General features: G+C 46.7%; 1 protein-coding gene across 3 annotated transcripts; it reads left to right on the top strand.

The window, feature by feature from the left end:
* Positions 1–840: 840 nt before the first annotated feature.
* Positions 841–25,238, top strand: LOC140719427 (insulin-like growth factor). 3 transcript variants are annotated; one of them, XM_073034083.1, is made up of 4 exons: positions 841–1,007; positions 6,333–6,480; positions 21,542–21,702; positions 23,389–25,238. In XM_073034083.1, exons 1-4 carry the CDS (start codon positions 933–935, stop codon positions 23,632–23,634), a joined length of 630 nt encoding a protein of 209 aa, XP_072890184.1. In that variant the 5' UTR covers positions 841–932; the 3' UTR covers positions 23,635–25,238. The 3 variants fall into 3 exon arrangements, with proteins under 3 accessions (XP_072890184.1, XP_072890186.1, XP_072890185.1); XM_073034085.1 differs by lacking the exon at positions 841–1,007 and adding an exon at positions 1,278–1,699; XM_073034084.1 differs by lacking the exon at positions 841–1,007 and adding an exon at positions 2,200–2,290.
* Positions 25,239–26,274: the final 1,036 nt, after the last annotated feature.

Here is a 26,274-nt window from a genome sequence, read left to right as displayed (position 1 = left end):
TCACTATCATGGTGGACTGTTTGAGTTACGAGGCGAGACTGGAGAAGCGGACTTCGCTTTCCTGGCAGTAGAAGGAGGAGGGTTGGACTTGAAGCTAGCAGCCATCTCCAACGTGACAGAAACACCAACGGAAGGTCCAAAAACCTTGTCCCTGGGAGAAGGAGGAGAATGTGGCTTACACCTGGGGTAAGGTGAAAGACTGGCCCAGGACAGAGGAGCTGCTGTTGGTGGTCTTTGCCCCAGTAGGGGCGAGGGGCTTCAGTATAGGTAGGGTAGATTGTAGGAAACTTTAAGAAGTAGAATGTGAGAAGGTATCTAAGGATGAACCTTTTCATCCAGAGGGCAGTTTGAATCTGGAACACACAGCCAAGGGGGCAGTGGAAGTGCATTTAGGAAGTGACTGAAAGAACATTTGAACTGTTCTTGCGCCCCTCCCCCAAATAAAAATTCTTAATCTGGCTTCTCCCCCCTTTCCTTTCTAATCCTGACGAAGGGCCTCGGCCAGAAAGGTCGTCTGTTTATTCACCTCCATAGATGCTGACTGACCTCCTGAGTGTGTTGCGCTGGATTCCCAGCGTCTCCCGTGTTCAAGGCGTGATAGGGTGTGACTCTGATAAGCAGGCAGCAAAAGCACAAAAATGCCTGTATATGTGCGAAAAGGCAAATGCACGCACACGCACACGCACGCGCACGCGCACGCACACGCACACGCACACACACACACACACACACACACACACACACACACACACACACACACACACACACACACACACACACACACACACACACACACACACACACACACAGAGGAACAAAGTCCTCTAGTTAAGCTTTGATAACCCTGGCTGCAGTCACCAGCCGGGTCACTCTGGGCTGGCTGCCGTAGGAATTTTCAATCGTCCGTGCCTACTCCAGGATCCTGCTCCGCAATGGGAAGGTGTCACACACTCAGCTCCGCAGGGGACTGCCAAGACTCTCCCCTCACAAGGATGAACCCTTTCCAGGTAATATTAGAGCATTCCATGTAATCTCTCGGCACCACGTCGACAATGCACTGATCTCTATGTCTTTCAACCTTTACAACAAAAATATCCTCACGCCTCCTCATCCCACAGCTTTTCTGAATCAGAATCAGGTTTGATTTCACTGACATCTGTTGTGAGATTTGTGGTTTTGCAGCAACAGTACAGTGCATTCATAAAAAATGCTATAAATTACTGTAATATATGTATATTTAAATTGAATTAAATTAAATTAGTGGGAAAAAAAAGAGAGAAGTAGTAGTGAGGGTTGGTGGGTTCATGGACTGATTCATTGCCTGTTCAGAAACCTGATGGCAGAGGGGAAGAAGCTGTTCCTGAATAGTTGAGTGTTTGCCTTCAGGCTCCTGCGCCTCCGGATGGTAGCCGAGAGAAGAGGGCACGTCCTGGGTGATGGGGGTCTGTACTGATGGATGCTGCCTTCTTGATGCATTGCCTTTCGAAGATGTCCTCGATGTGGGGGAGGCTAGTGCCCACGACAGGGCTGCCTGAGTTTCATCCCAAGTGTATCGCAAAGTTTATCAGATCTTATAGCACGAAGGAGGCCATCTGGCTCGTCCTGTCCACTCTGGCTCATTGAAGGTTCTGTATGATTCCTCCGAGACTTCCTCAATTCCCTGCAAACTGCAAGCAATCTGTTTCCACTGCCATTACAGGTACGACAATATCATGTCAAAACTTAGCTCTCTCTCCTCCTCACCCTCTCTCTCTCTCTCTCTCTCTCTCTCTCTCTCTCTCTCTCTCTCTCTCTATGGGTTTCTTGTCAACGGCCAACAAATTGCAAGATTTGTGCAGAGAAAGACCTCGGCCTCAGCCCGAAACATCAGCTATTTATTCCCATCCATAAGCGCTGCCTGATTTGCCTAGCCCTTCCAGCACGTTTTAAATTTTATTTAGAAATACAGTGTGCTAACAGGCTAACGAGCCCCTGGCACCCAATTACACCCACGTGTTTAAAAGTACTGTTATTGTACCCAGCTGTACAGCTTCCCCGGCCGCTCTTTCTATACACCTACCACCCTCTGTGTGAAAAAGTTGCCGCCTTTAAATCTTTCACCTTAAACTTGACTGAGCTTTTTGAGGAGGTGACGATGGATGATGACTGAAAGAAAAGGTGGGGATGTTGAGGAACTGTGAAGTTTAATAAGGTGTTTGACACGGTCCCTTGTGGTAGACTCGTCCAGAAGATTAAGACACTCGGAATGTGGGAGGAAACCAGAGCACACAGCGGAAACCTACACCGCACAGTAAGAATGTACTAAATCCGAACAGATGGCGATGGAAATTGAAATTGATGGAAATTGTGTTTGCACAGGGGGCAAAGAAAGTTAATCTTTCAGGATTTGTAATTTGCTGGGATAGCTCGGAAGTTTGGTATATTTTGGCATTGGACATTTTGGGCTGGACGTTTGGGAGTTGGTATTTTGAGGTTTATAGTAATTTTGCATTGGACATTTTGGAGTTTGGTATTTTGAGGTTTATAGTAATTTTGCATTGGACATTTTGGGCTGGACGTTTGGGAGTTTGGTATTTTGAGGTTTATAGTAATTTTGCATTGGACATTTTGGGCTGGACGTTTGGGAGTTGGTATTTTGAGGTTTATAGTAATTTTGCATTGGACATTTTGGGCTGAGATGTTTGGGATTTGGTATTTTGAGGTTTATAATACTTTTGCATTGGACATTTTGGGCTGAGACGTTTGGGAGTTTGGTATTTTGAGGTTTATAGTAATTTTGCATTGGACATTTTGGGCTGGACGTTTGGGAGTTTGGTATTTTGAGGTTTATAGTAATTTTGCATTGGACATTTTGGGCTGGACGTTTGGGAGTTTGGTATTTTGAGGTTTATAGTAATTTTGCATTGGACATTTTGGGCTGAGATGTTTGGGAGTTGGTATTTTGAGGTTTATAATACTTTTGCATTGGATATTTTGCATTGGGTAGTTTCTTTCCTTCAGCCTTGATCTTGGGTTGAGATTGATGAGATTGAAGGACGCTGAGAATTGACCTGTTGAATTGCTTGATCACGATAACCCTCCAATACCGCTGCTTCTCACCTTTCCAGTATGAGGATCTTGACGTTCAGGTGAAATGGAAGGAATGCATCGGGCAAATAAGAAGGTGGAAACTGGAAATTGAAACAGACAAAATGTCTTTAAATTTCCACAAATGCACTCAGAGACCACTTCATTTTCTATCTCCTGTACCTAATAAAGTGGCTGCTGAGTGTATGTTTGCTGTTTTCCGTTGCTTTGTCATCCACTTCAAGATTCAACATGTGTGTTCAGAGATGCTCTTCTGCACACCACTGTTGTAACACATAGTTATTAGAGTTACTGTTGCCTTCCTGTCAGCTTGAACCAGTCTGGCCATTCTCCTCTGACCTCTCTCATTGACCCCATAGAAACTGCTGCTCACTGGGTGTTTTTGGCTTTTTGCACTATTCTCTGTAAACTCTAGAGACTGTTGTGCATGAAAATCTCAGAATTTCAGCAGTTTCAGAGATACTCAAACCACCCCATCTGGCACCAGCAATCATCCCATGGTCAAAGTCACTTAGATCACATCTCTTCCCCATTCTGATATTTGGTCTGAACAACAAATGAACCTCTTGACCCTGTCTGCATGCTTTTACGCATTGTGTAGCTGCCACATGATTGGCTGACTTGCATCAGCGAGCAGGTATACAGGTGTACTTAATAAATTCGCCTCTGAGTGTGTATCTCACGGCAGGCAATTAATTTCTCTGATGTGTGGTCATGGCTGTAAAATAGGTATCTCCTGCACATTCCATTTGATATCCCCTTCACTGTCTTATGAAATCTCTCCCTTCTTAGGCAGTCTCTCAAGACTGAGAATCACTTGGTCCCATTTCAGTCCTGTGCGTTGGCTGGTGAGGCCAATGTGGCACCAGGGGCCTGATTGGCAGGAGATGCCTGACGGGACAAGCCAGTGGGTAGTTTGGGAGCTGGTGCACCCTGTCAGGCCTGCACATGCAGCCTCCTCCCCGTCTTCACCCTGCTAACAGGAGTCACCACCACTCATTTCCAACTCATCACCTGCAGCCTATTTAAACCCAGCTCTCATCCACACTCCCTTGTTCACTCATCAAACCAACCAGCCTCAACCCATTGCTCCTGGCCTTCAGTTACCTTGTTGCCTGTTGTGTTTCGTATCTGTGCTCTCCTGTTTTGCATCCCCTCGTGGCTCGTTATTTTATGGTCCATTATTCAAGTTATCGCTCATTGCTGAGTTGTTTCCATTGCTCTGCTTCTGGGTCGAGCCTCCTCTACACTTCCTGACCCATCCTCTCCACAGCTCATTCTGGGATCTTGTGTGTTTCCAACATACAGTCTCAGGACCACCTTCCTAATAAACATCCTAGTTCCCAATTTTTAACTATCACAGTGTGCCCTGGCAATATCGGAGGAAAGACAGACTCTGGTGTAGAGATGGTGATGAGCATTTATTCATAATAATTCCAACAGAACATCGGTGGTTCAGCTGAGCAACACTGTGAGATGTAACATTCTCAAAACTAGGACCCTGCGATTAGCGCTAATCAGGCGTCCACTTAAACAATACAAGTAAAACGGAATCCCTGAGTCTATCGAAATAAACTTAACAAGTTTAAACAGGAGGGACCAGGAGAGCACATCACAAAGAGCGAGTTGCAAGAGAAAAACACAAGGAACTCTAAGTGATTAATGACTCTCGTTAAGCAACAATTAACCCATTCTGGTGTTCTAAAAACCAGAGCTCAATGCTCTCTGGCGCCCCACACAGGCCTGAGGAACTCATTACAATAGCTTTCTCTTTTGTTGACCTATCTGACTGGAGGCCCTGGTAGAACCATAAAGAGGGCCTTTTCTGGTTGGCTGTCGGCGACTAGTGGTCGGTATTGGGACCAATTCTTTCCACTTTATATGTCAATAATTAGGATGATGGAATTGATGGCTTTGTGGCCAGGATTGTGGGTGGAGGGGCAGGTAGTGTTGAGGGGCATGTAGTGCTGAGGAAGCAGGGAGTTTGCAGAAGGACTTGGACAGTTTAGGAGAATGGGCAAAGAAGAGGCAGATAGAGTACAGTGTCAGGAAGTGTATTGTCCTGCACTTTGGTGGAAGGAGTAAAGGCATGGACCATTTGCTAAACAGACCAAATTCAGAAAGGCAGGATCAGAATTAGGTTTGTAATATCACTGGCACGTGTCGTGAAATTTGTGGTTTTGCAGCAGCAATACAATGCAATATATAACAGAAAAACTGCAAAAACTACAAACTACAATAAGAGATATATATATATATATAAATAAGAAATGCAAAAAGAGCAAAGAATTGTAAGATAGTATTCAGAAATCAAGTGGCAGAGAGGAAGAAGCTGTTTCTGAATTGGTGAGCGTGTCTCTTCAGGCTTCTGTATCTCCTCCCTGATGGTAGCAATGAGAAGAGGACATGTCCTGGGTGGTGAGGTTTCTTAATTCCTTTTTGAGGCATTGCTGTTTGAAGGCGCCCTCGATGCTGGGGAGGCTAGTCCCCTTGATGGAGCTGAGTTTACAACCTTCTGCAGCTTTTTCCGACCCTGTGCAGTGGCCTCTCCGTACTATTCTTGGTTTGTTGCGGGAATAAATATTAAACAGTATTTAACAAGTAACCCCACCCCCACCATCACCCCTCACCCCTTCACCCTGCATATTGACTTCGTGGAGCCTTTTACACCATGTTGAGGGAGAAGGAGTCTTCATTTAATACCTCACCTGAATGATCAGAGAGAAAATGAGAGAGAAGGGAACAGAGAGAGAGAGAGAAACAGAGAGAGTAACGGAAAGCGGGACAGAGAGACAGAGACAGAGAGAGTTAAAGAGCGAGGCAGGGGGAGATAAATAAAGAGAGACAGAAAGAGAGATAGGCAGCGAGACAGAGAGAGAGAGAGAGCGAAGGGGGAGAAAGCTGGAGAATGGGCCATGATCAAGTGGTGGAGCAAACTCAATGGGCCGAATGGCATTACTCTGTTCCTATGTCTTATGGAGCAAACTCAATGGGCCGAATGGCATTACCCTGTTCCTATGTCTTATGGAGCTTGGGACTTCTAGTGGTGGATCAAGCACAGGGGACAGTGTTAGGGTTTTAAAGGGATCGGAGATTTTAGAATTAGGTTTGAGATATAGTTGCTGGTACAAAGACACGTTTTAAAAGCCAAAGCAATGGAAGATTGAAAAGAATGGGGATTGGTGGGCTGGTAAACCAAGAATGCCATGTTCAACTGGAAGTAATTCTCCAATCTCCGTTCCTAGGCATCCAGTTCCATGAAGCCATTGTGCATCTTGTTGGTTCTCACTGCGTGCTTGAGGGCTTCGAACTCACGGACGGCGGAGACCCTGTGCGGGGGTGACCTGGTGGATACTCTGCAGTTCATCTGTGCGGACAGAGGCTTTTACTTTGGTGAGAACCCTTCCCCTCCCTCCCTTTGTCTTTACCTACCCCAAGTTCTTTGAATAACCGGTCACTGATGACCTGTTTGATTTGTGGAGCAACAAAAAATGCCCTCCTTAATCTTGGCATCAGTTGTTCTGACTTGATGTATGAATTGAGATAACAGATGTAGGCAAGTACAAGAACAAGCCTTGTGATAGGGGGAATTTCATGGTGATTTTCATGATCAGCAGCCCAAAATCCATAAGATACACATAAAAGTATCCAGGAAGCAAAATCTTTGTTGTCCAGTACTATTGAAGTAGAGTTCCACTCTAGTGGGGACGGGGAGGGGAATCACACGAGTTCCTATTGGTTTTATAGAACTCAATGGGACACTCCCTAACAGATTGACTATAGAAGGAAGAACGAAAGGCACTGCATGGTTTATTCTTGTCATTTTTTTTTTACTTTGCATAAAGTTTATTTTGATAAATAAAAGGATGCAGAATACTAGGAGAAACAGTCCTCTTTGTCCTCTTAGCCTCACATCGCTTCCCTGCAAGTCAAAACATTTCTCTTCACTAAACACAAGAGATTCTGCAGGTGCTAGAAACCCAGAGCAACACAAGCAGGGACTCAGCAGGTCGGGCAGCGTCTGTGGAGAGGGAAGAAAGAGTTGACGTTTCAGGCCATGATCCTTTTTCAGGATTGGAAAGGAAGACATCAGAGTATAAAGGTGGGAGAAGGGGAAGGAGTTTAGTTGGACGGGTGATAGGTGATTTGTGGCTGAGCTAACGGGTCAGGGTGAGTACATGCTTGAAGATTCGGGGGGCAGCAGAGATCATAGAGGGGTAGGGTCTCACTGAGCATCTGTCAAAGAGAAGATCTAAACTTCTCCAGGGTAGGCATCCTTCGAAGAGACTTTGCAGTGGAGCACATTCTGCAGACACTGGAAATCCAAAGCAACACACACACAAAATGCTGGAGGAACTCAGCATTTGTGGAGAGGAATGAGGAATCGATATTTTGGGCCGAGACCGTTTATCAGGACTGGAACAGAAGCCAGAATAAGAAGGTGAGGAGTACGGCATGGATAGGTGAAGCCAGGCGAGGGAGAAGGTGGGGGGTGTGGGGAGGAAAGATGAAGTGAGAAGCTGGGAGGTGATTGGTGGAAAAGGAAAAGGGCTGAAGAAGAAGGAATCTGATAGGAGATGAGAGTGGACCACGGGAGAAAGGGCACCAGGAGGAAGCGATGGGCAGATGAGGAGAAGAGGCCAGAGTGGGGAATGGAGAAGGAGGGAAATAGGAGGGGTTAAAATGGGAGAAATCGATGTTCTGACATATTGGAGGCTATCCAGACAGAATATGAGGTGTTGCCCCTCCAACCAGAGGGTGGCCTCATTGAGGCAGTAGAGGAGGCGATGGATCAGCATGTTGGAATGGGAATGGGGAATGAATTTAAATGATTGGCTGCCAGGAAATCTTTGCAGATAGAGCAAAGATGTTCAACCCTGGAAGTTCACCAACCTGAAATGGAAGTTGTTTATCTCTCACAGCAGATGCTGCCCGGCCTGCTGAGTGTTCTCTGTTTTTATTTCGGCTCTCCAGCATGTGCAGTATTTTGCTTTATATTTTATCTTGCTTGGTAGCTTTGCATGCCATCATTATACCGGCTTGCAGAGAAGAATGTTCATGTACGGCTCGTTTATGGAACATCCTGATCCCTCCGTCAAATAATGACTGAGTGTACGGCACGTTCCTGGTCTTCTGCCACTGTAGCCCACATTGTTCTGATGTGTTGTGTATTCAGAGATGCTCTGCTGCACACCACTGTTGTAACGTGTGGTTATTTGAGTTACTGTCGCCTTCCTGTCAGCTTGAACCAGTCTGGCCATTCTCCTCTGACCTGTTTCATCAAAACAAGGTGTTTTTGCCCACAGAACTGCCCCTCACTGGATTTTTTTTTGTTTTTCACACCATTCTCTGTAAATTTTAGAGACAGTTGTGTGTGAAAATCCCAGGAGATCAGCAGTTTCTGAGATACTCAAACCACCCCATCTGGCACCAACAATCATTCCATAGTCCAAGTCACTTAGATCACATTTCTTTCCCATTTTGATTTTGGTTTGAACAACTGAACCTCTCGACCATGCCTGCATGCTTTTATGCATCGAGTCGCTGCCACCTGATTGGTTGATTAGACATTTGCATTAATGAGCAGGTGCACAGGTGGGAGTGCCGACTGGGTGTATTTAACCTGCTGTCGATTCAAGAGGGCTTCGTGTACATTTGACCATGTAGGGTACCATGAGGGTGTCATGGTAATGTAGTGATTAGCACAACGCTATTACAGCTTGGGCCAATGGAGATTGGAGTTCAATTCCAGAGTCCTCTGGAGGAAAGTTCATTGGGTTTCCTCTGGGTGCTCTGGTTTCCTCCCACAGTCCAAAGGTATACTGGTTAGTAGGTTAATTGGTCATTGTAAATTGCCCCGTGATTAGGCTAGGGTTAAATAGGTGGGTTGTTGGGAGGCACTCTAAGGGCCTGTTTCATGCCAGATCTCTAAATTTAAAAAATATAAGAGGACTAAAGTTCAAGGCAAGAGTCAGAAGTTTTAAAGGAAATTTGTGAGGTAAGTTTTCTTTAACAGAGAGGGTTGTTAATATTTGGAAATCACTGCCAGAGGACGAAGTGGAATTATCTACAATCACAATGTTTAAGAGGTATTTAGGCAGACATTTGAAAAGGAATTGTGTAGAAAGATAAATATACCCATTGATTTGAGAGCTGTGGAGACCGAGTCATTGGATAAATTGAAAGTGGAGGTTGATAGGTTCTTGATTAGTAAGGGCTTCAAAGGTTATGGAAGAGAAAAAGCAGCAGTGTGTTAACGACGGGATCAATTGATAAATATTGAGCTGTGTCTCTGGGGAGAGCTCCCTTTCTTTGGGTCATATTTACATTTGTTGGGTGATATTTACACACGGTGTGGCAGGGAGGTGGGAGTGTTGACTGGGTGTATCTAACCTGATGTCAGTTCAAGAGGGCATGTTTGCCTGGCTTTGCTCATGGCCAACAGGTCCTGAAGCTTCATGGAAAGCTAGACAATAGATTAATTAAAGTATTCGCAATGTTTTGGAAAAACCTCCATTCAGTATTTCATCTGCTCGCTGTCTGAGTGCCAGCTGCAAATATGACATATCAGGGGAAATCTTGGTGGCCCTCTATCTTTTAAAAGCGAATTTCTCTAAATTGCCCAACGCACACAAAGTACCAGTGGAACTCGACCACATTCAGATTCAGATTCAGCCGATGTTTCACACATAGTGGGAAACATAGAAACATAGAATATAGGTGCAGGAATAGGCCATTCAGCCCTTCGAGCCTGCACCACCATTCAGTATGATCATGGCTGATCATCCAACTCAGAACCCTGTACCTGCTTTCTCTCCATACCCCCTGATCCCTTTAGCCACAAGGGCCATATCTAACTCCCTCTTAAATATAGCCAATGAACCGGCCTCAACTGTTTCCTGTGGCAGAGAATTCCACAGATTCACCACTCTCTGTGTGAAGAAGTTTTTCCTCATCTCGGTCCTAAAAGGCTTCCCCTTTATCCTTAAACTGTGACCCCTCGTTCTGGACTTCCCCAACATCAGAAACAATCTTCCTGCATCTAGCCTGTCCAATCCCTTTAGAATTTTATATGTTTCAATAAGATCCCCCCTCAATCTTCTAAATTCCAGCGAGTATAAGCCTAGTCGATCCAGTCTTTCTTCATCTGAAAGTCCTGCCATCCCAGGAATCAATCTGGTGAACCTTCTTTGTACTCCCTTTATGGCAAGAATACCTTTCCTCAGATTAGGGGACCAAAACAGCACACAATACTCTAGGTGCGGTCTCACCAAGGCCTTGTACAACTGCAGTAGAACCTCCCTGCTCCTGTACTCAAATCCTTTTGCTATGAATGCCAACATACCATTTGCCTTTGTCACCACCTGCTGTACCTGCAGGCCCACCTTCAATGACTGGTGTACAATGACACCCAGGTCTCGTTGCATCTCCCCTTTTCCTAATCGGCCACCGTTCAGATAATAATCTGTTTTCCTGTTCTTGCAACCAAAGTGAAAGTCAGGTAGCATCAATGGAAGGGAATAAACAGTCGCTACTTTGGCCAAGACCCTTCATCGGGACTGGAGAAGAAAGAGGGCAGGGACCAGGGTAACAAGGTTGGGGGAGAGAGGACAGAGTACTAGCTGGTAGGTGATAGGTGAGACCAGGTGAGGGGGAAGATATTCTTTCCTTTCCAGACCTGGTGAAGGGTCTCAGGCCGAAACATTGATTGCTTATGTCCCTCCATAGACGCTCCCTGACTTGCTGAGCTCTCAGAATCAGAATCAGGTTTATTATCACCGGCATGTGACGTGAAATTTGTTAACTTACAGCAGCAGTTCAATGCAACACATAATCCAGCAGAGAGAAAGAGAAATAATAAATAAAACAAAACATAATAAACAAACAAGTAAATCAATTACATATATTGAATAGATTATTTAAAATGTGCAAAAACAGGAATACTATATATTAAAAAAGTGAGATAGTGTCCAAAGCTTCAATGTCCATTTAGGAATCGGATGGCAGAGGGGAAGAGGCTGTTCCTGAATCACTGGGTGTGTGCCTTCAGGCTTCTGTACCTCCTTCCCAATGGTGACAGTGAGAAAAGGGTATGCCCTGGGTGCTGGAGATTTTTAATAATGGACGCTACCTTTCTGAGACACAGCTTCCTAAAGATGTCCTGGGTACTTTGTAGGCTAGTACCCAAGATGGAGCTGACTAGATTTACAACCTTCTGCAGCTTCTTTTGGTCCTGGGTAGTAGCCCCTCCATACCAGACAGTGATACAGCCTGTCAGAATGCTCTCCACAGTACAACTACAGAAGTTTTTGAGCGTATTTGTTGACATGCCAAATCACTTCAAACTCCTAATAAAGTATAGTTGACATTATTCGGGCAGTGGGCGAATCAGCCCTTGTCACTTGAGATTCAGTGCCCCATTACCCTGCCACTTTGATCTGGCCCACGCCTTCATTAACCAGGTCCAACACTTGCCTTTGTTGGATCTTTATCCTCCTTCCACAAGTCATCGGGTTGGTGGGGGTGTGGCCAGGGTTAATCGGGGTGTGCCCACATGGAGTAGGTTTGAGGGTATGAATGGCAGATTCATCTCTAGGGCTGGGAGCGGTAAGGTGGAGTTTTGTGTGTTGAGGTTTGAGGTGCTATGGCGGATAGGGTAGTGTAGTGGAGCCAGTTTAATCTGGCCCATGCATTTTGTGTGTGTTGCTTAAGATTTACAGCATCTGCAGGATCTCTTGTGATTATAAATCCCCCTCCTTCTCCCATGGCCGTTACACTTTATTCTCCACTGTTATGTTTTACCTTGTTCTACCTCGATGCACCGTGTAATGATCTGATCTGTTTGAACAGTGTGGTCCTGCCGAAACGTCAACTGTTTATTCCTTTCCATAGATGTTGCCTGTCCTGTCGAGCTTTATTTTTAATTTTATTTAGAGAACAGGCCCTACTGGCATAAAGCCAGGCCTCCCAGCAACCCACCGATTTAACTCTAGCCTATTCACAGGACAATTTACAGTGACCTACCAACCGTTACGTCTTTGGACTGGAATAAACAAGAGTTTGATGTTTCCTTTGGAGGGGGAGTCTAAGACCAGAGGACAAAGACTCCGAATAGAGGGATGTCTATTACAACAGAGATGAGGAGGAATTTCTTTAGCCGGGGGTGGTGAATCTGTGGAATTCTTTGCCAGAGGCAGCTGTGGTGGCCAAGTCTTTATGGATATTTAAGGTAGAAGTTGATAGATTCTTGATTAGTCAGGGTGTGAAAGGATACGGGAGGGGGAGAAGGCAGGAGATTGGGGCTGAGAGGGAAAATGGATCAGCCATGATGAAATGGCAGAGAAGACTTGATGGGCCAAACGGCCTCATTCGGCTCCTATATCTTGTGGTCTTATGATCTTATAGTCCACTGGAAGAAACCTACGCGGTCGTGAGGAGAAAATACAAACTCCTTACCAACGGCGCTTGAATTGAACTCCAAACTGTGGCGATCCGGCATCACGCTAACCGCTACACTACCATTCCTCCAGCACTTCGTGTGCTTTGCAAGACAAGCTTTTCACTCTAGCTTGATGCAACGCTGAGCACCTGAGTTATAAGGAAAAATTGGATAGCTTAGGACTTTGTCCCTTGGAGCGTAGAAGATTGAGGGGAGGTTTGATAGAGGTATATAAAATTATAAGGGGTAATTATAGGGTAAATGCACGCAGGCTTTTCCCCCCTGAGGTTGGGTGGGTCTACCATCAGAGGGCATGGGTTAAGGGTGAAAGGTGAAAAGTTTAAGGGGAACATGAGGGGAAACTGGTTCACACAGTACTTTTCTATGACTCTGTGACTCTACGTGTGAAAATAATAAATGGCATGATATTTACTCGGCTCTGCACAAGAACTGAGGCTGAGGTTGTGGCCTGCACTGGCTGCTCTGGGTTTGAGTCTATGGAATTACTTTCATTCTGAATGCTATTTGCTTACTTTTATTGTTTGAATGATTTGGGTGTTTGATGGTATGCGTTTTTATGGGTTTCTTTGTTTTGTGGCTGCCTGTAAGGAGACAAATTTCAAGGTTTTATAATATATAAGACCATAAGACATAGGAGCAGAATTAGGCCATTCGGCCCATTGCGGCAACTCCACCGTTCCATCATGGCTGATCACGGATTCCACTCAACCCCATACACCTGCCTTCTCACCACATCCTTCGAAGCCCTGACCGATCAGGAAACGATTAACTTCTGCCTTTAATGGCCCCCCACTGCAGTCTGTGGCAGAGCATTCCACAGATTCACCACTCTCTGGCTAAAAAAAAATCCTCCTTATCTCTGTTCTAAAGGGTCGTCCCTCAATTTTGAGGCTGTGCTCTCTAGTTCTGGTATACTCCCACCAGAGGAAACATCCTCTCCCCGTCCACCTTATCTAGTCCTTTCAAAATTTGGTAGGTTTCAATGAGATTCCCCCACCCGCATTCTTCTAAATTCCAGTGAGTAAAGGCTGCCAAACGCTCCTCATATGTTAACCCCTTTACTCCTGGATTCATCCTCGTGACCCTCCTCTGGTCTCGCTCCAATAACCTCACACCTTTTCTGAGATATGGGGCCCAAAACAGTTGACAATATCACAAGTGTGGCCTGACTAATGTCTTATAAAGGCTCAGCATTATCTCCTTGCTTTTATATGCTTTTCCCCTTGAAATAAATGCCAACATTGCATTTGCCTTTTTTACCTCAGACTCAACCTGTAAATTAACCTTCTGGGAGTCCTGCACAAGAACTCCCAAGTCCCTCTGCACCTCTGATGTTTGAATCTTTTTCCCTTTTATATAACAGTCCACACTATTGTTCCTTTTACCAAAATGCATTATCATACATTTACCAACACTGTATTCCATCTGCCACTTTTTTGCCCATTCTTCATTCTTCCTGCTGCAATCACATTGCTTCCTCAGCACTACCTACCCCCATATCTATCTTCATATCATCTGCAAACTTTGCCACACAGCGATCAATTCCATTATCTAAATCATTGACAAACAATGTGAAAAATAGCGGTCCCAATACTGACCCCTGAGTCACCAGTAGCCAACCAGAAAAAGCCTCTTTTATTCCCACTCGCTGCCTCCTGCCTGTCAGCCATTCTCCTCTCCATGCCAGATTCTTTCCTGTAACGCCATGGGATTTTATCTTGTTAAGCAGCCCCATGTGTGGCACCTTATCAAATGCCTTCTGAAAATCCAAGCAAATGACATCCACTGCCTCTCCTTTGTCCACCCTGCTTGTTACTTCTTTGAAGAACTCTAACAGATTTGTCAGGCAAGATTTCCCTTTGCAGAAACAAGCTGACTTTGACTTACTTTATCATTAGTCTCCAAACCCCATCATTACTACCACTCCACTTTCCCAGCCACTGAGGTCGGACTAACCGGCTGATAATTTCCTTCCTTTTGGCTTTTCCCTTCTTAAAAAATGTACTTTGAACTTTGAACCCAAGATATCGGAACAGAATCAGGCCATTCGTGGCATTCAATCATGCCTGATTTATTATCTCTCTAAGCTGCGTGGAGAGGGGGTCCCGGCTTGCTTGCTCTCCGTACCGTACTGCCCTGGTTTGCGTACCAGTTTGTGTGTCATGTAGACAGCTGGGACGCAACACACATGGTCAACCCCAGTCGAAGGAGGACCCGAACAGCCACACCTTAAAATCTCTCTCCCTTTAAAATCAGTTATCCTGACTCAACGTCATCATTATATTGATGTATTTCTCATGATCAATCACTGGCAATTTAATTTCCTTTTATCCAAATTTCCACACACGGCACACACTCAACGATTCAGGAACAGCTTCTTCCCCTCTGCGGTCTGATCTCTGAATGGACATTGAACACACGAACACTACCTCACTACTTTTTTATTTCTATTTTTGCACTAATTTAATTTAACTATTTTATATATATAATACTTACTGTAATTCACAGTTTTTTCAATTATGATGTATCGTACTGCTGCTGCAAAGACAACAAATTTCACAATATATACTGGTGATATTAAACTTGATTCTGATCCTAAATAATTCTGAATTCTGATACCAATAATCCAGTCTTTTGAGCCAAGTTGGAAAAAAAAACACATTTTTGAATCTTGAACTGCTGTGTATACAAAGACTTCAGTAATGATGAAGCAAAGGGATACTGTGTGGAATGCTAAGTGTGGGGGAAGAGCGGGTGTGGGATAATAATAGACTTTCAAAGAGCTAGTACAGGAATGATGAGCTGAATGGCTCACATTCTGTGGTATTCTAAGATTCTGGAAATGAAAAAAATTCTCATTTGGCCTATTTGTTTATATTGATTAAATAGATCATGTTACAGGCTCTAGGTCTGTGCTGGATTAGAATACATGCAGAGTAAAGCTGCCACTACACTTAAACTCTAAACACTCCCAGGACAGGGCTGGTGTTAGATCCAGAGTGAAGCTCCCTTTACACTGTCCCCTTGCACAGAGAGAGCAGGGCCTGTGTTAGATACAGAGTGAAGCTCCCTTTACACTGTCCCCTTGCACAGAGAGAGCAGGGCCTGTGTTAGATACAGAGTGAAGCTCCCTTTACACTGTCCCCTTGCACACAGAGAGCAGGGCCTGTGTTAGATCCAGAGTGAAGCTCCCTTTACACTGTCCCCTTGCACAGAGAGAGCAGGGCCTGTGTTAGATACAGAGTGAAGCTCCCTTTACACTGTCCCCTTGCACAGAGAGAGCAGGGCCTGTGTTAGATACAGAGTGAAGCTCCCTTTACACTGTCCCCTTGCACACAGAGAGCAGGGCCTGTGTTAGATCCAGAGTGAAGCTCCCTTTACACTGTCCCCTTGCACACAGAGAGCAGGGCCTGTGTTAGATACAGAGTGAAGCTCCCTTTACACTGTCCCCTTGCACAGAGAGAGCAGGGCCTGTGTTAGATACAGAGTGAAGCTCCCTTTACACTGTCCCCTTGCACACAGAGAGCAGGGCCTGTGTTAGATCCAGAGTGAAGCTCCCTTTACACTGTCCCCTTGCACACAGAGAGCAGGGCCTGTGTTAGATACAGAGTGAAGCTCCCTTTACACTGTCCCCTTGCACACAGAGAGCAGGGCCTGTGTTAGATCCAGAGTGAAGCTCCCTTTACACTGTCCCCTTGCACACAGAGAGCAGGGCCTGTGTTAGATCCAGAGTGAAGCTCCCTTTACACTGTCCCCTTGCACAGAGAGAGCAGGGCCTGTGTTAGATCCAGAGTGAAGCTCCTTTTACACTGTCCCCTTGCACACAGAGAGCAGGGCCTGTGTTAGATACAGAGTGAAGCTCCCTTTACACTGTCCCCTTGCACAGAGAGAGCAGGGCCTGTGTTAGATCCAGAGTGAAGCTCCCTTTACACTGTCCCCATGCACAGAGAGAGCAGGGCCTGTGTTAGATACAGAGTGAAGCTCCCTTTACACTGTCCCCTTGCACAGAGAGAGCAGGGCCTGTGTTAGATCCAGAGTGAAGCTCCCTTTACACTGTCCCCTTGCACAGAGAGAGCAGGGCCTGTGCTAGATACAGAGTGAAGCTCCCTTTACACTGTCCCCTTGCACAGCGAGAGCAGGGCCTGTGTTAGATCCAGAGTGAAGCTCCCTTGACACTGTCCCCTTGCACAATGTGGTGAACTACATATACCTGTCTGGACTGCTCCTGTGGCTCCTCCCACAGACCCCTGTATAAAGGCGATTGAGGCCTGAGCCCGGCCTCATTCTCCAGGATGTAGTGTTGTTCATTCTTCCAGTCAATAAAAGCCGATACCTCGTCTCTTACGTCTCAGAGTGAGTTATTGATGGTGCATCACACAGAGAGAGCAGGGCCTGTGTTAGGTACAGAGTGAAGCTCCCTTTACACTGTCCCCTTGCACAGAGAGAGCAGGGCCTGTGTTAGATACAGAGTGAAGCTCCCTTTACACTGTCCCCTTGCACAGAGAGAGCAGGGCCTGTGTTAGATACAGAGTGAAGCTCCCTTTACACTGTCCCCTTGCACAGAGAGAGCAGGGCCTGTGTTAGATACAGAGTGAAGCTCCCTTTACACTGTCCCCTTGCACAGAGAGAGCAGGGCCTGTGTTAGATACAGAGTGAAGCTCCCTTTACACTGTCCCCTTGCACAGAGAGAGCAGGGCCTGTGTTAGATACAGAGTGAAGCTCCCTTTACACTGTCCCCTTGCACAGAGAGAGCAGGGCCTGTGTTAGATCCAGAGTGAAGCTCCCTTTACACTGTCCCCTTGCACAGAGAGAGCAGGGCCTGTGTTAGATACAGAGTGAAGCTCCCTTTACACTGTCTCCTTGCACAGAGAGAGCAGGGCCTGTGTTAGATCCAGAGTGAAGCTCCTTTTACACTGTCCCCTTGCACACAGAGAGCAGGGCCTGTGTTAGATCCAGAGTGAAGCTCCCTTTACACTGTCCCCTTGCACAGAGAGAGCAGGGCCTGTGTTAGATCCAGAGTGAAGCTCCTTTTACACTGTCCCCTTGCACAGAGAGAGCAGGGCCCGTGTTAGATCCAGAGTGAAGCTCCCTTTACACTGTCCCCTTGCACAGAGAGAGCAGGGCTTGTGTTAGATCCAGAGTGAAGCTCCCTTTACACTGTCCCCTTGCACAGAGAGAGCAGGGCCTGTGTTAGATCCAGAGTGAAGCTCCTTTTACACTGTCCCCTTGCACAGAGAGAGCAGGGCCTGTGTTAGATCCAGAGTGAAGCTCCCTTTACACTGTTGCCTTGCACACAGAGAGAGCAGGGCCTGTGTTAGATACAGAGTGAAGCTCCCTTTACACTGTCCCCTTGCACACAGAGAGCAGGGCCTGTGTTAGATCCAGAGTGAAGCTTCCTTTACACTGTCCCCTTGCACAGAGAGAGCAGGGCCTGTGTTAGATCCAGAGTGAAGCTCCCTTTACACTGTCCCCTTGCACAGAGAGAGCAGGGCCTGTGTTAGATCCAGAGTGAAGCTCCTTTTACACTGTCCCCTTGCACAGAGAGAGCAGGGCCTGTGTTAGATCCAGATTGAAGCTCCCTTTACACTGTTGCCTTGCACACAGAGAGAGCAGGGCCTGTGTTAGATACAGATTGAAGCTCCCTTTACACTGTCCCCTTGCACACAGAGAGCAGGGCCTGTGTTAGATACAGAGTGAAGCTTCCTTTACACTGTCCCCTTGCACACAGAGAGCAGGGCCTGTGTTAGATCCAGAGTGAAGCTCCCTTTACACTGTCCCCTTGCACAGAGAGAGCAGGGCCTGTGTTAGATCCAGAGTGAAGCTCCCTTTACACTGTCCCCTTGCACACAGAGAGAGCAGGGCCTGTGTTAGATCCAGAGTGAAGCTCCCTTTACACTGTCCCCTTGCACAGAGAGAACAGGGCCTGTGTTAGATCCAGAGTGAAGCTCCCTTTACACTGTCCCCTTGCACACAGAGAGCAGGGCCTGTGTTAGATCCAGAGTGAAGCTCCTTCTACACTGTCCCCTTGCACACAGAGAGCAGGGCCTGTGTTAGATCCAGAGTGAAGCTCCCTTTACACTGTCCCCTTGCACAGAGAGAGCAGGGCCTGTGTTAGATACAGAGTGAAGCTCCCTTTACACTGTCCCCTTGCACAGAGAGAGCAGGGCCTGTGTTAGATCCAGAGTGAAGCTCCCTTTACACTGTCCCCTTGCACAGAGAGAGCAGGGCCTGTGTTAGATCCAGAGTGAAGCTCCCTTTACACTGTCCCCTTGCACAGAGAGAGCAGGGCCTGTGTTAGATCCAGAGTGAAGCTCCTTTTACACTGTCCCCTTGCACAGAGAGAGCAGGGCCTGTGTTAGATCCAGAGTGAAGCTCCCTTTACACTGTCCCCTTGCACAATGTGGTGAACTACATATACCTGTCTGGACTGCTTCTGTGGCTCCTCCCACAGACCCCTGTATAAAGGCGATTGAGGCCTGAGCCCGGCCTCATTCTCCAGGATGTAGTGTTGTTCATTCTTCCAGTCAATAAAAGCCGATACCTCGCCTCTTACATCTCAGAGTGAGTTATTGATGGTGCATCACACAGAGATAGCAGGGCCTGTGTTAGATACAGAGTGAAGCTCCCTTTACACTGTCCCCTTGCACAGAGAGAGCAGGGCCTGTGTTAGATACAGAGTGAAGCTCCCTTTACACTGTCCCCTTGCACAGAGAGAGCAGGGCCTGTGTTAGATACAGAGTGAAGCTCCCTTTACACTGTCCCCTTGCACAGAAAGAGCAGGGCCTGTGTTAGATCCAGAGTGAAGCTCCCTTTACACTGTCCCCTTGCACACAGAGAGAGCAGGGCCTGTGTTAGATCCAGAGTGAAGCTCCCTTTACACTGTCCCCTTGCACAGAGAGAGCAGGGCCTGTGTTAGATACAGAGTGAAGCTAGTAAACTCAAGAGATTCTGCAGATGCTAGAAATCCAGAGCAACACACACATAAAATGCTGGAAGAGCTCAATAGGTCAGGCAGCATCTGTGGAAGGGAATAATCCCTCCATAGATGCAGCATGATCTGCTCAGTTTCTCTAGCATTCTGTGTCTGTGGCCCCCTTTACACTGTCCCATCGAGTGAACCCATTGAGATTTCTCAAGGCTGGGGGTGAGGAAGGCTATCATGGCTTGCAGTAGGATCTGGACCTGCTGGAAAAATAGGCTGAAAAATGGCAGATGGAATTTAATGCAGACAGTTGCAAGGTCTTGCACTTTGGTAGGACCAACCAGGGTAGGACTTACAGACAGACAGACAGAATCAGACATACTTTATTGATCCCGAGGGAATTTGGGTTTCGTTACAGTCGCACCAACCAAGAACAGTGTAGAAATAATGCTTTTTGAGATAGTGATTTAGATGCATATCATATTTTTTACTGAGTTAAGTATTGTATGTAATTAGTTTTGCTACAACAAGTGTATGGGACATTGGAAAAAAAGTTGAATTTCCCCATGGGGATGAATAAAGTATCTATCTATCTATCTATATAAAACCATAAATTATTAAATAATAATGAGTACATTATTCCACGTGGAAATGAGTCCAGGACCAGCCTATTGGCTCAGGGTGTCTGACACCCCGAGGGAGGAGTTGTAAAGTTTGATGGCCACAGGCAGGAATGACTTCCTATGACGCTCAGTGTTGCATCTCGGTGGAATGAGTCTCTGGCTGAATGTACTCCTGTGCCTAACCAGTACATTATGGAGTGGATGGGAGACATTGTCCAAGATGGCACGCAACTTGGACAGCATCCGCTTTTCAGACACCACCGTCAGAGAGTCCAGTTCCACCCCCACAACATCACTGACCTTACGAATGAGTTTGTTGATTCTGTTGGTGTCAGCTACCCTCAGCCTGCTGCCCCAGCACACAACAGCAAACATGATAGCACTGGCCACCACAGACTCGTAGAACATCCTCAGCATCGTCCGGCAGTTGTTAAAGGACCTGAGTCTCCTCAGGAAATAGAGACGGCTCTGACCCTTCTTGTAGACATCCTCAGTGTTCTTTGACCGGTCCAGTTTATCGTCAGTTTATTACACAGATTATGGAAGGGCATTGAGGACTGTGGTAGAACAGAGGGATCTCGGAATACAGATCCGTAATTCATTGAAAGTGTCACAGGTAGAGTGGGCCATTTTTGGCATTTTTGGTGCTTTTGGCACGTTGGCCTCCATAAATCAATGTATTGAGAACAGGAGATGGGATGTTATGTTGAAGTTGTATGAGAAATTGGTGAGGCCGAATTTGGAGTATTGTGTGTGTTTTTGGCACCTACCTACAGGAAAGACGTAAATAAGGTTGAAAGAGTTCGGAGGAAATTTACGAGGACGTTGATGCGTCTGGCTGACCTGAGTTACATGGAAAGATCGAATAGGTTAGGAATTTATTCCTTGGAATGTAGAAGATTGAAAGGAGATTTGATAGAGGTGTACAAAATTACGAGGGGCATAGATAGGGTAAATGCAAGTCGGCTTTTTCAGCTGAGCTTGGATGGGACTACAATGGGTTAAGGGTGAAAGTTGAAAGTTTTAAGCAGAACATGAGGGGAAAGTTCTTCGCTCAGAGGGTCATGAGCTGCCAGTGCAAGTGGTGCAGGCGAGCTCGATGTCAACGTTTAAGAGAAGTTTGGATAGGTACATGGGTGGTAGGGGCATGGAGGGGGTTGTGGTCCCAGTGCAGATCGATAGGAGTAGACAGCTTAAATGGATTGGCATTGACTAGATGGGCCAAAGGGCCTGATTCTGTGCTATACTTTTCTATGACTCTATACCTCAGAGAACAGAGCCAGGCACCAGGGATCTTATTTATTATTATCACCGATATATTACATGAAATTTGTTGCTTTGCTGCAGTGATACTGAAATATACTGTAAGTGATGGGAAGTATACGCAAGGCGGGGAGGCCGCGTGTCCTGCCACGTATTTCTCTGCTGTTTAACGCCTCTGATTTCCAGTCAGCAAGATGGGCCGCCGGAGCCGGCAGAACCGAGGGATTGTGGAGGAGTGCTGCTTCCGTAGCTGTGACCTCCTGATCCTGGAGACCTACTGCGCCAGCCCGCAAGACGCCGCGCACACGACGCCGCCCAGCGCACCGCACCGCCCGCTGCTGCCTCGGGTAAGGCTCCTCCGGCGTCTGTGGAGACGTCTCCCCCCTCGTCGGCACCGACCTAGAACGGGTGAGATCCATCCGCCAAGAGCTGGATTTCCCAGTGGCCAAGCCATTCCGATTCCTGTCCGCGTTCCTGTTCTGACATGTCGATCCACGGCCCCCTCTTGTGCCACCATGAGGCCACCCTCAGGGTCGAGGAGCGACACCTTATATTCCGTCTAACCTGATGGCATAAGATATCGATTTCTCCTTCCGGTGAACAAATCTCCCCCCCTCCCCACTTCTATTCCCCACTCGGACCTTTCACTTCCTCTGTCCTGCCAATTACTTTCTGCTGGATTCCCTCCTCCTTCCCTCTCTCCTCTGGTCCACTCTCCTCTCCTATCAGATTCCCCCTTCTCTGGCCCTGGACCTTTCCCACCCACCTGGCTTCACCTCACTTTCCAGCCATCCATCTTCCCACATTTTTATTCTGGCATCTTCCCCCTTTCTTCTCAGTCCTGAAGAAGGGTCTCAGCCCAAAACAGCGTCTGTTGTCTCTTCTCTGTAGATGCTGCCTGACCTGCTTAGTTCCTCCAGCATTTTGTGTGTGTTGCTCTGCATTTCCGGCATCTGCAGACTTTCTTGTGTGTATAATATTTACTGCCCGTAACTAACTATGCTTGAGAAGACAATGGTGGACAACTTTTCCACACATAATTAAGTCACAGGAGCAGGATTAGACCATTCGGCCCATCGAGTCTGTTCTGTCATTCCATCGTGGCTGATTTATTATCTCTCTCAACCCCATCTCCTGCCTCCTCCCTGTAACCTTTGACGCCCTTACCAATCAGGATCCCATTAACCTCTGCTTCAAATATACTCAATGACTTGGTCTCCCCAGTGTCTGTGGCAATGAATTCCTTAGATTCACCACCCTTTGGCTAAACAAAGTTCCTACTAACCAACGCACACAAAATGCTAGAGGAACTCAGCAGCCAGGCAGCATCCATGGAAAAGAGTAATCAGTCGACATTTTGGGCCAACACCATTCATCGGGACTAGAATGGGGGAGGAGAAGTCAGAGTACACTCGATGGGCCAAATGGCCTAATTGTGGTCCTATGTATTATGGGTGGCAGAATGGAGATACGTCTCTACCGAAGGAGGTGTAAGGCGCTCCTTCCCCGCCTGTAGGTCACCCTTGGGCAAGGTCTAGCACCTGCTTTGCCATTTCCCCCCCGATCAGGGTCACATGAAGCCACGGGAGCAGGTGGTGGATGGTCGCATGAGCAGACGGTGCAGATCACAAGTCCTGGTTACGCGACCACTGACACCAGGCAGACAATCTTTGAAAGGTATTGATAATGGCTGGGGTCACCCATCTTGTAAAGACACTGCCCAGAAGAAGGCAATGGCAAACCACTTCTGTAGAAAAATTTGCCAAGAGCAATCATAGTCATGGGAAGACCAACATTATATGACACGACACTTAATGAACTAGCGTATATCTTCTATACGTAGAGTGATTGCATATCTATAAAGTGACACTAGGCTGTACATAAGGTGAGTTTGTGCTCATCAGCCTTACTGTTTTGGAGTCTGGTGGTCCTGGCCTGGATGGTGTTTATGTCACACATCCTGAAGGGCAACCTCAATGCCCAGTCTCTATAATTAACAGTGTGTCCACTCTGTTTCTTCCCTTGTCAAACAGATCGTGGGGAAGCGGTCTCTCGATGTTGAACAGGAGAATTCACCAGGTCTCGGAAGACAGCCAGAGAACCGCTGGAGCTACGCCAGTCTCGTTCCCGGAGCCAAGCACAGCGCCCGCGGTGCCCAGCGAGGGGGGAAGGCGCGGCGCCCCCAGTACTCACCCCAGCGCTGGACGCGGTCGAGCAGGGCGCTGCACCCTTGGCGCGGTGACCTGCTCTCCCCCCTCCGACAGACGAAGCCATTCTGAACTGAACAGTGGGGGCTGGAGCAGATGGAGGCTACCCTGGAGGAGGACACTGCAGTGTGGCCCATCCAAAAGGCTGCTTGCCCCGAGAGAATCAATGTGAGGGACAGTTGGAAACATCGCATTGACAGGGGACAACTGTGGAGAACACCTCCCTCTGCTCCACAAACAAACCCTTGAGTTCCCGGCGTTCAGGGAGTTGGCTGTTTTAACTGATGGTGTAGGGTGGAGGGAGTGACTGAAGGCCCCTCTGCCTTCTGCCCTTGCCTTCGTTTGGTCTGACTGCTTGGGGGGCATTCATATACAGTATGCAGGTCAGTTGGGGCAAAAGCCATGGGATGGGCAGAAGCAGTGATGAAATCCTCCCTCCCCCCCACTCCTGTGACCAAACCCATCACACATCAGTTCATAGTTTATTTATTTATTGAAATGCAGAACAGGCCCAGCAACCCCTCTCCTCACCCCCACCACCCCAATCACAGGACAGTTCACAGTGACCAAATCATCTACTAGCCGGTACGTCTTTGGACGGTGGGAGGAAACCGGAGCACCCGGAGGAAACCCACGCACTCCACAGGGAGGACGTACAGACCCCTCACAGGCGACATCGGACTTGAACTCTGAACCCTGACACCCTCAGCTGTGATAGCGCCGCGCTGCCACGGCGCCCTTCTGGCGGATAGTCTCGCCCGTGCGCCCCAGCCTCGCCCGCGTCCTCTGGTCCCAGCCCCGGCAAACCCGACCCTCTCACTGAACACGTGTGTGTAACACGAGACCAGCCTACAAAGTCTAGCAGATCCTAGACTCCTCCCTCCAAATGAACAGTGAATCCTGGAGTTCGAGGGTGTGTGCCTGGCTGTTGGTCTCATTTCTGTAACCAATCTATGAAGGGCACATTGTTTTTATAAAATGGGAAAGATGATCTTAACCTGAGATTTTCCTGAAGCATTTCTGCTTGCCTCTTCCGAGGCAAAACCACCGAGTTTAGACACAGCCACCAACTTGACTTATATATAACACACCTTGTGTATCGCAGACTTATTTATAATATTACTTCAAAGTAGATTTATTATCAAAGTACAATATATGTCACCATATACAACCATAGGATTCATTTGCTTGCGGGCATACCCAGTAATATCCAATAACTATAATAGAATCAATGAAAAATGCACGCAACAGGGCACCAACCAAAAGACAACAAACCGTGCAAATACAAAAATAAATATTAGTAGTAGTAATAATAATAAATAAACAGTAAGTATCAAGGTATGAGATGAAGAGTCCTTGAAAGCGAGTCTATAGGTTGTGGGATGAGTGAAGTTATCCCCTCTGGTTTAAGAGCCTGGTGGTTGGGATTCCTGAACCTGATGGTACTTATGGATAATATACTGTATCTTGTGTATAACGTCTTATTTATGACATGTGTATAATGTGCCTTCTGCACCATGTCTTGTATACAATATGCTCTCTGTATATAAAACGCTCTGCATGTAAAAGATTCTGTGTATAATGTGCCCAGTAAATGATACTGTATACAGCACAAACACCTCAAAGAACACACCTGCCAAATATACAGCACATCACATTTAATATACAATCCGTGGCCTCATTACTCTGCACCTCCTGTACCTAATAAAGTGGCCACCGAGTGTATGTTCATGGCCTTCTGCTTCTGTAGCCCACCAACTTCAAGGCTGAACGTGTTGTGCATTCAGAGATGCTCTTCTCTGTTGTAACTCATGGTCATTTGAGTTACTATCGCCTTCGTGTCAACTTGAACCAGTCTGGACATTCTCCTCTGACCTCTCTCACTAACAAAAGTTATTCCGCCCACAAAATTCCCACCCACTGGATGTTTTTTTGTTTCCCACACCGTTCTCTGTAAACTCTAGAGACTGTTGTGTGTAAAAATCTCAGATCAGCAGTTTCTGAGATACTCAAACCACCCCATCTGGCACCAACAATCATTCCATGATCCACAGTCACTTCTATCACATTTCTTTCCCATTCTGACGTTTGGTCTCAACAACGGAACCTCTTGACCATGTCTGCATGCTTTTATACATTGAGTTGCTGCCACACGATTGGCTGATTAGATATTTGCATTAACGAGCTGATGTACCGGTGGACCTAATAACGTGGCCACTGAGTTAATATTACATTCAATATATAATGCACATCTCACACCTCCTTTGCATCTGAGACTGAATGTATAACGGAATTAATTCCCCGTATACTGATCCATCATAGGGTACATTCATGGCTTGTTTAATAACACGTTCTTCCATCGCAGTGCCACCACACATTCTCCACCTTCCACACCTAGCTGCGTCTTAGGCTAGGAGTGTAGGGGAATGAGGGGTGAATTTTTGGAAATGTATAAGATCATAAGGGCCATATACAGGGCAGACTCAATGGGCCAAATGGCCTTACTCTGCTCCTTTGTCTTTTCATCTGAAATGCACACAAGACAGAAGGGTCTTAGTCCGAAACATCGACTGTTTATTTCACCCCCTTAAATGCTGCCTGGCTTTCTGAGTTCCTCCAGCATTTTGTGTCTGTTCCGCAAGGTTTTCAGCATCTGCAGAATCGCATGTGTTTATGAATTGTAAAACTGTGTGTACTTCAGTCAGAACGCTC

This window comes from Hemitrygon akajei, chromosome 31 (genome assembly GCF_048418815.1).
Source record: "Hemitrygon akajei chromosome 31, sHemAka1.3, whole genome shotgun sequence".
NCBI lineage: Eukaryota > Metazoa > Chordata > Chondrichthyes > Myliobatiformes > Dasyatidae > Hemitrygon > Hemitrygon akajei.
Note: the sequence above shows the minus strand (reverse complement) of the source record. Positions and strands in the feature narration are given on the sequence as shown.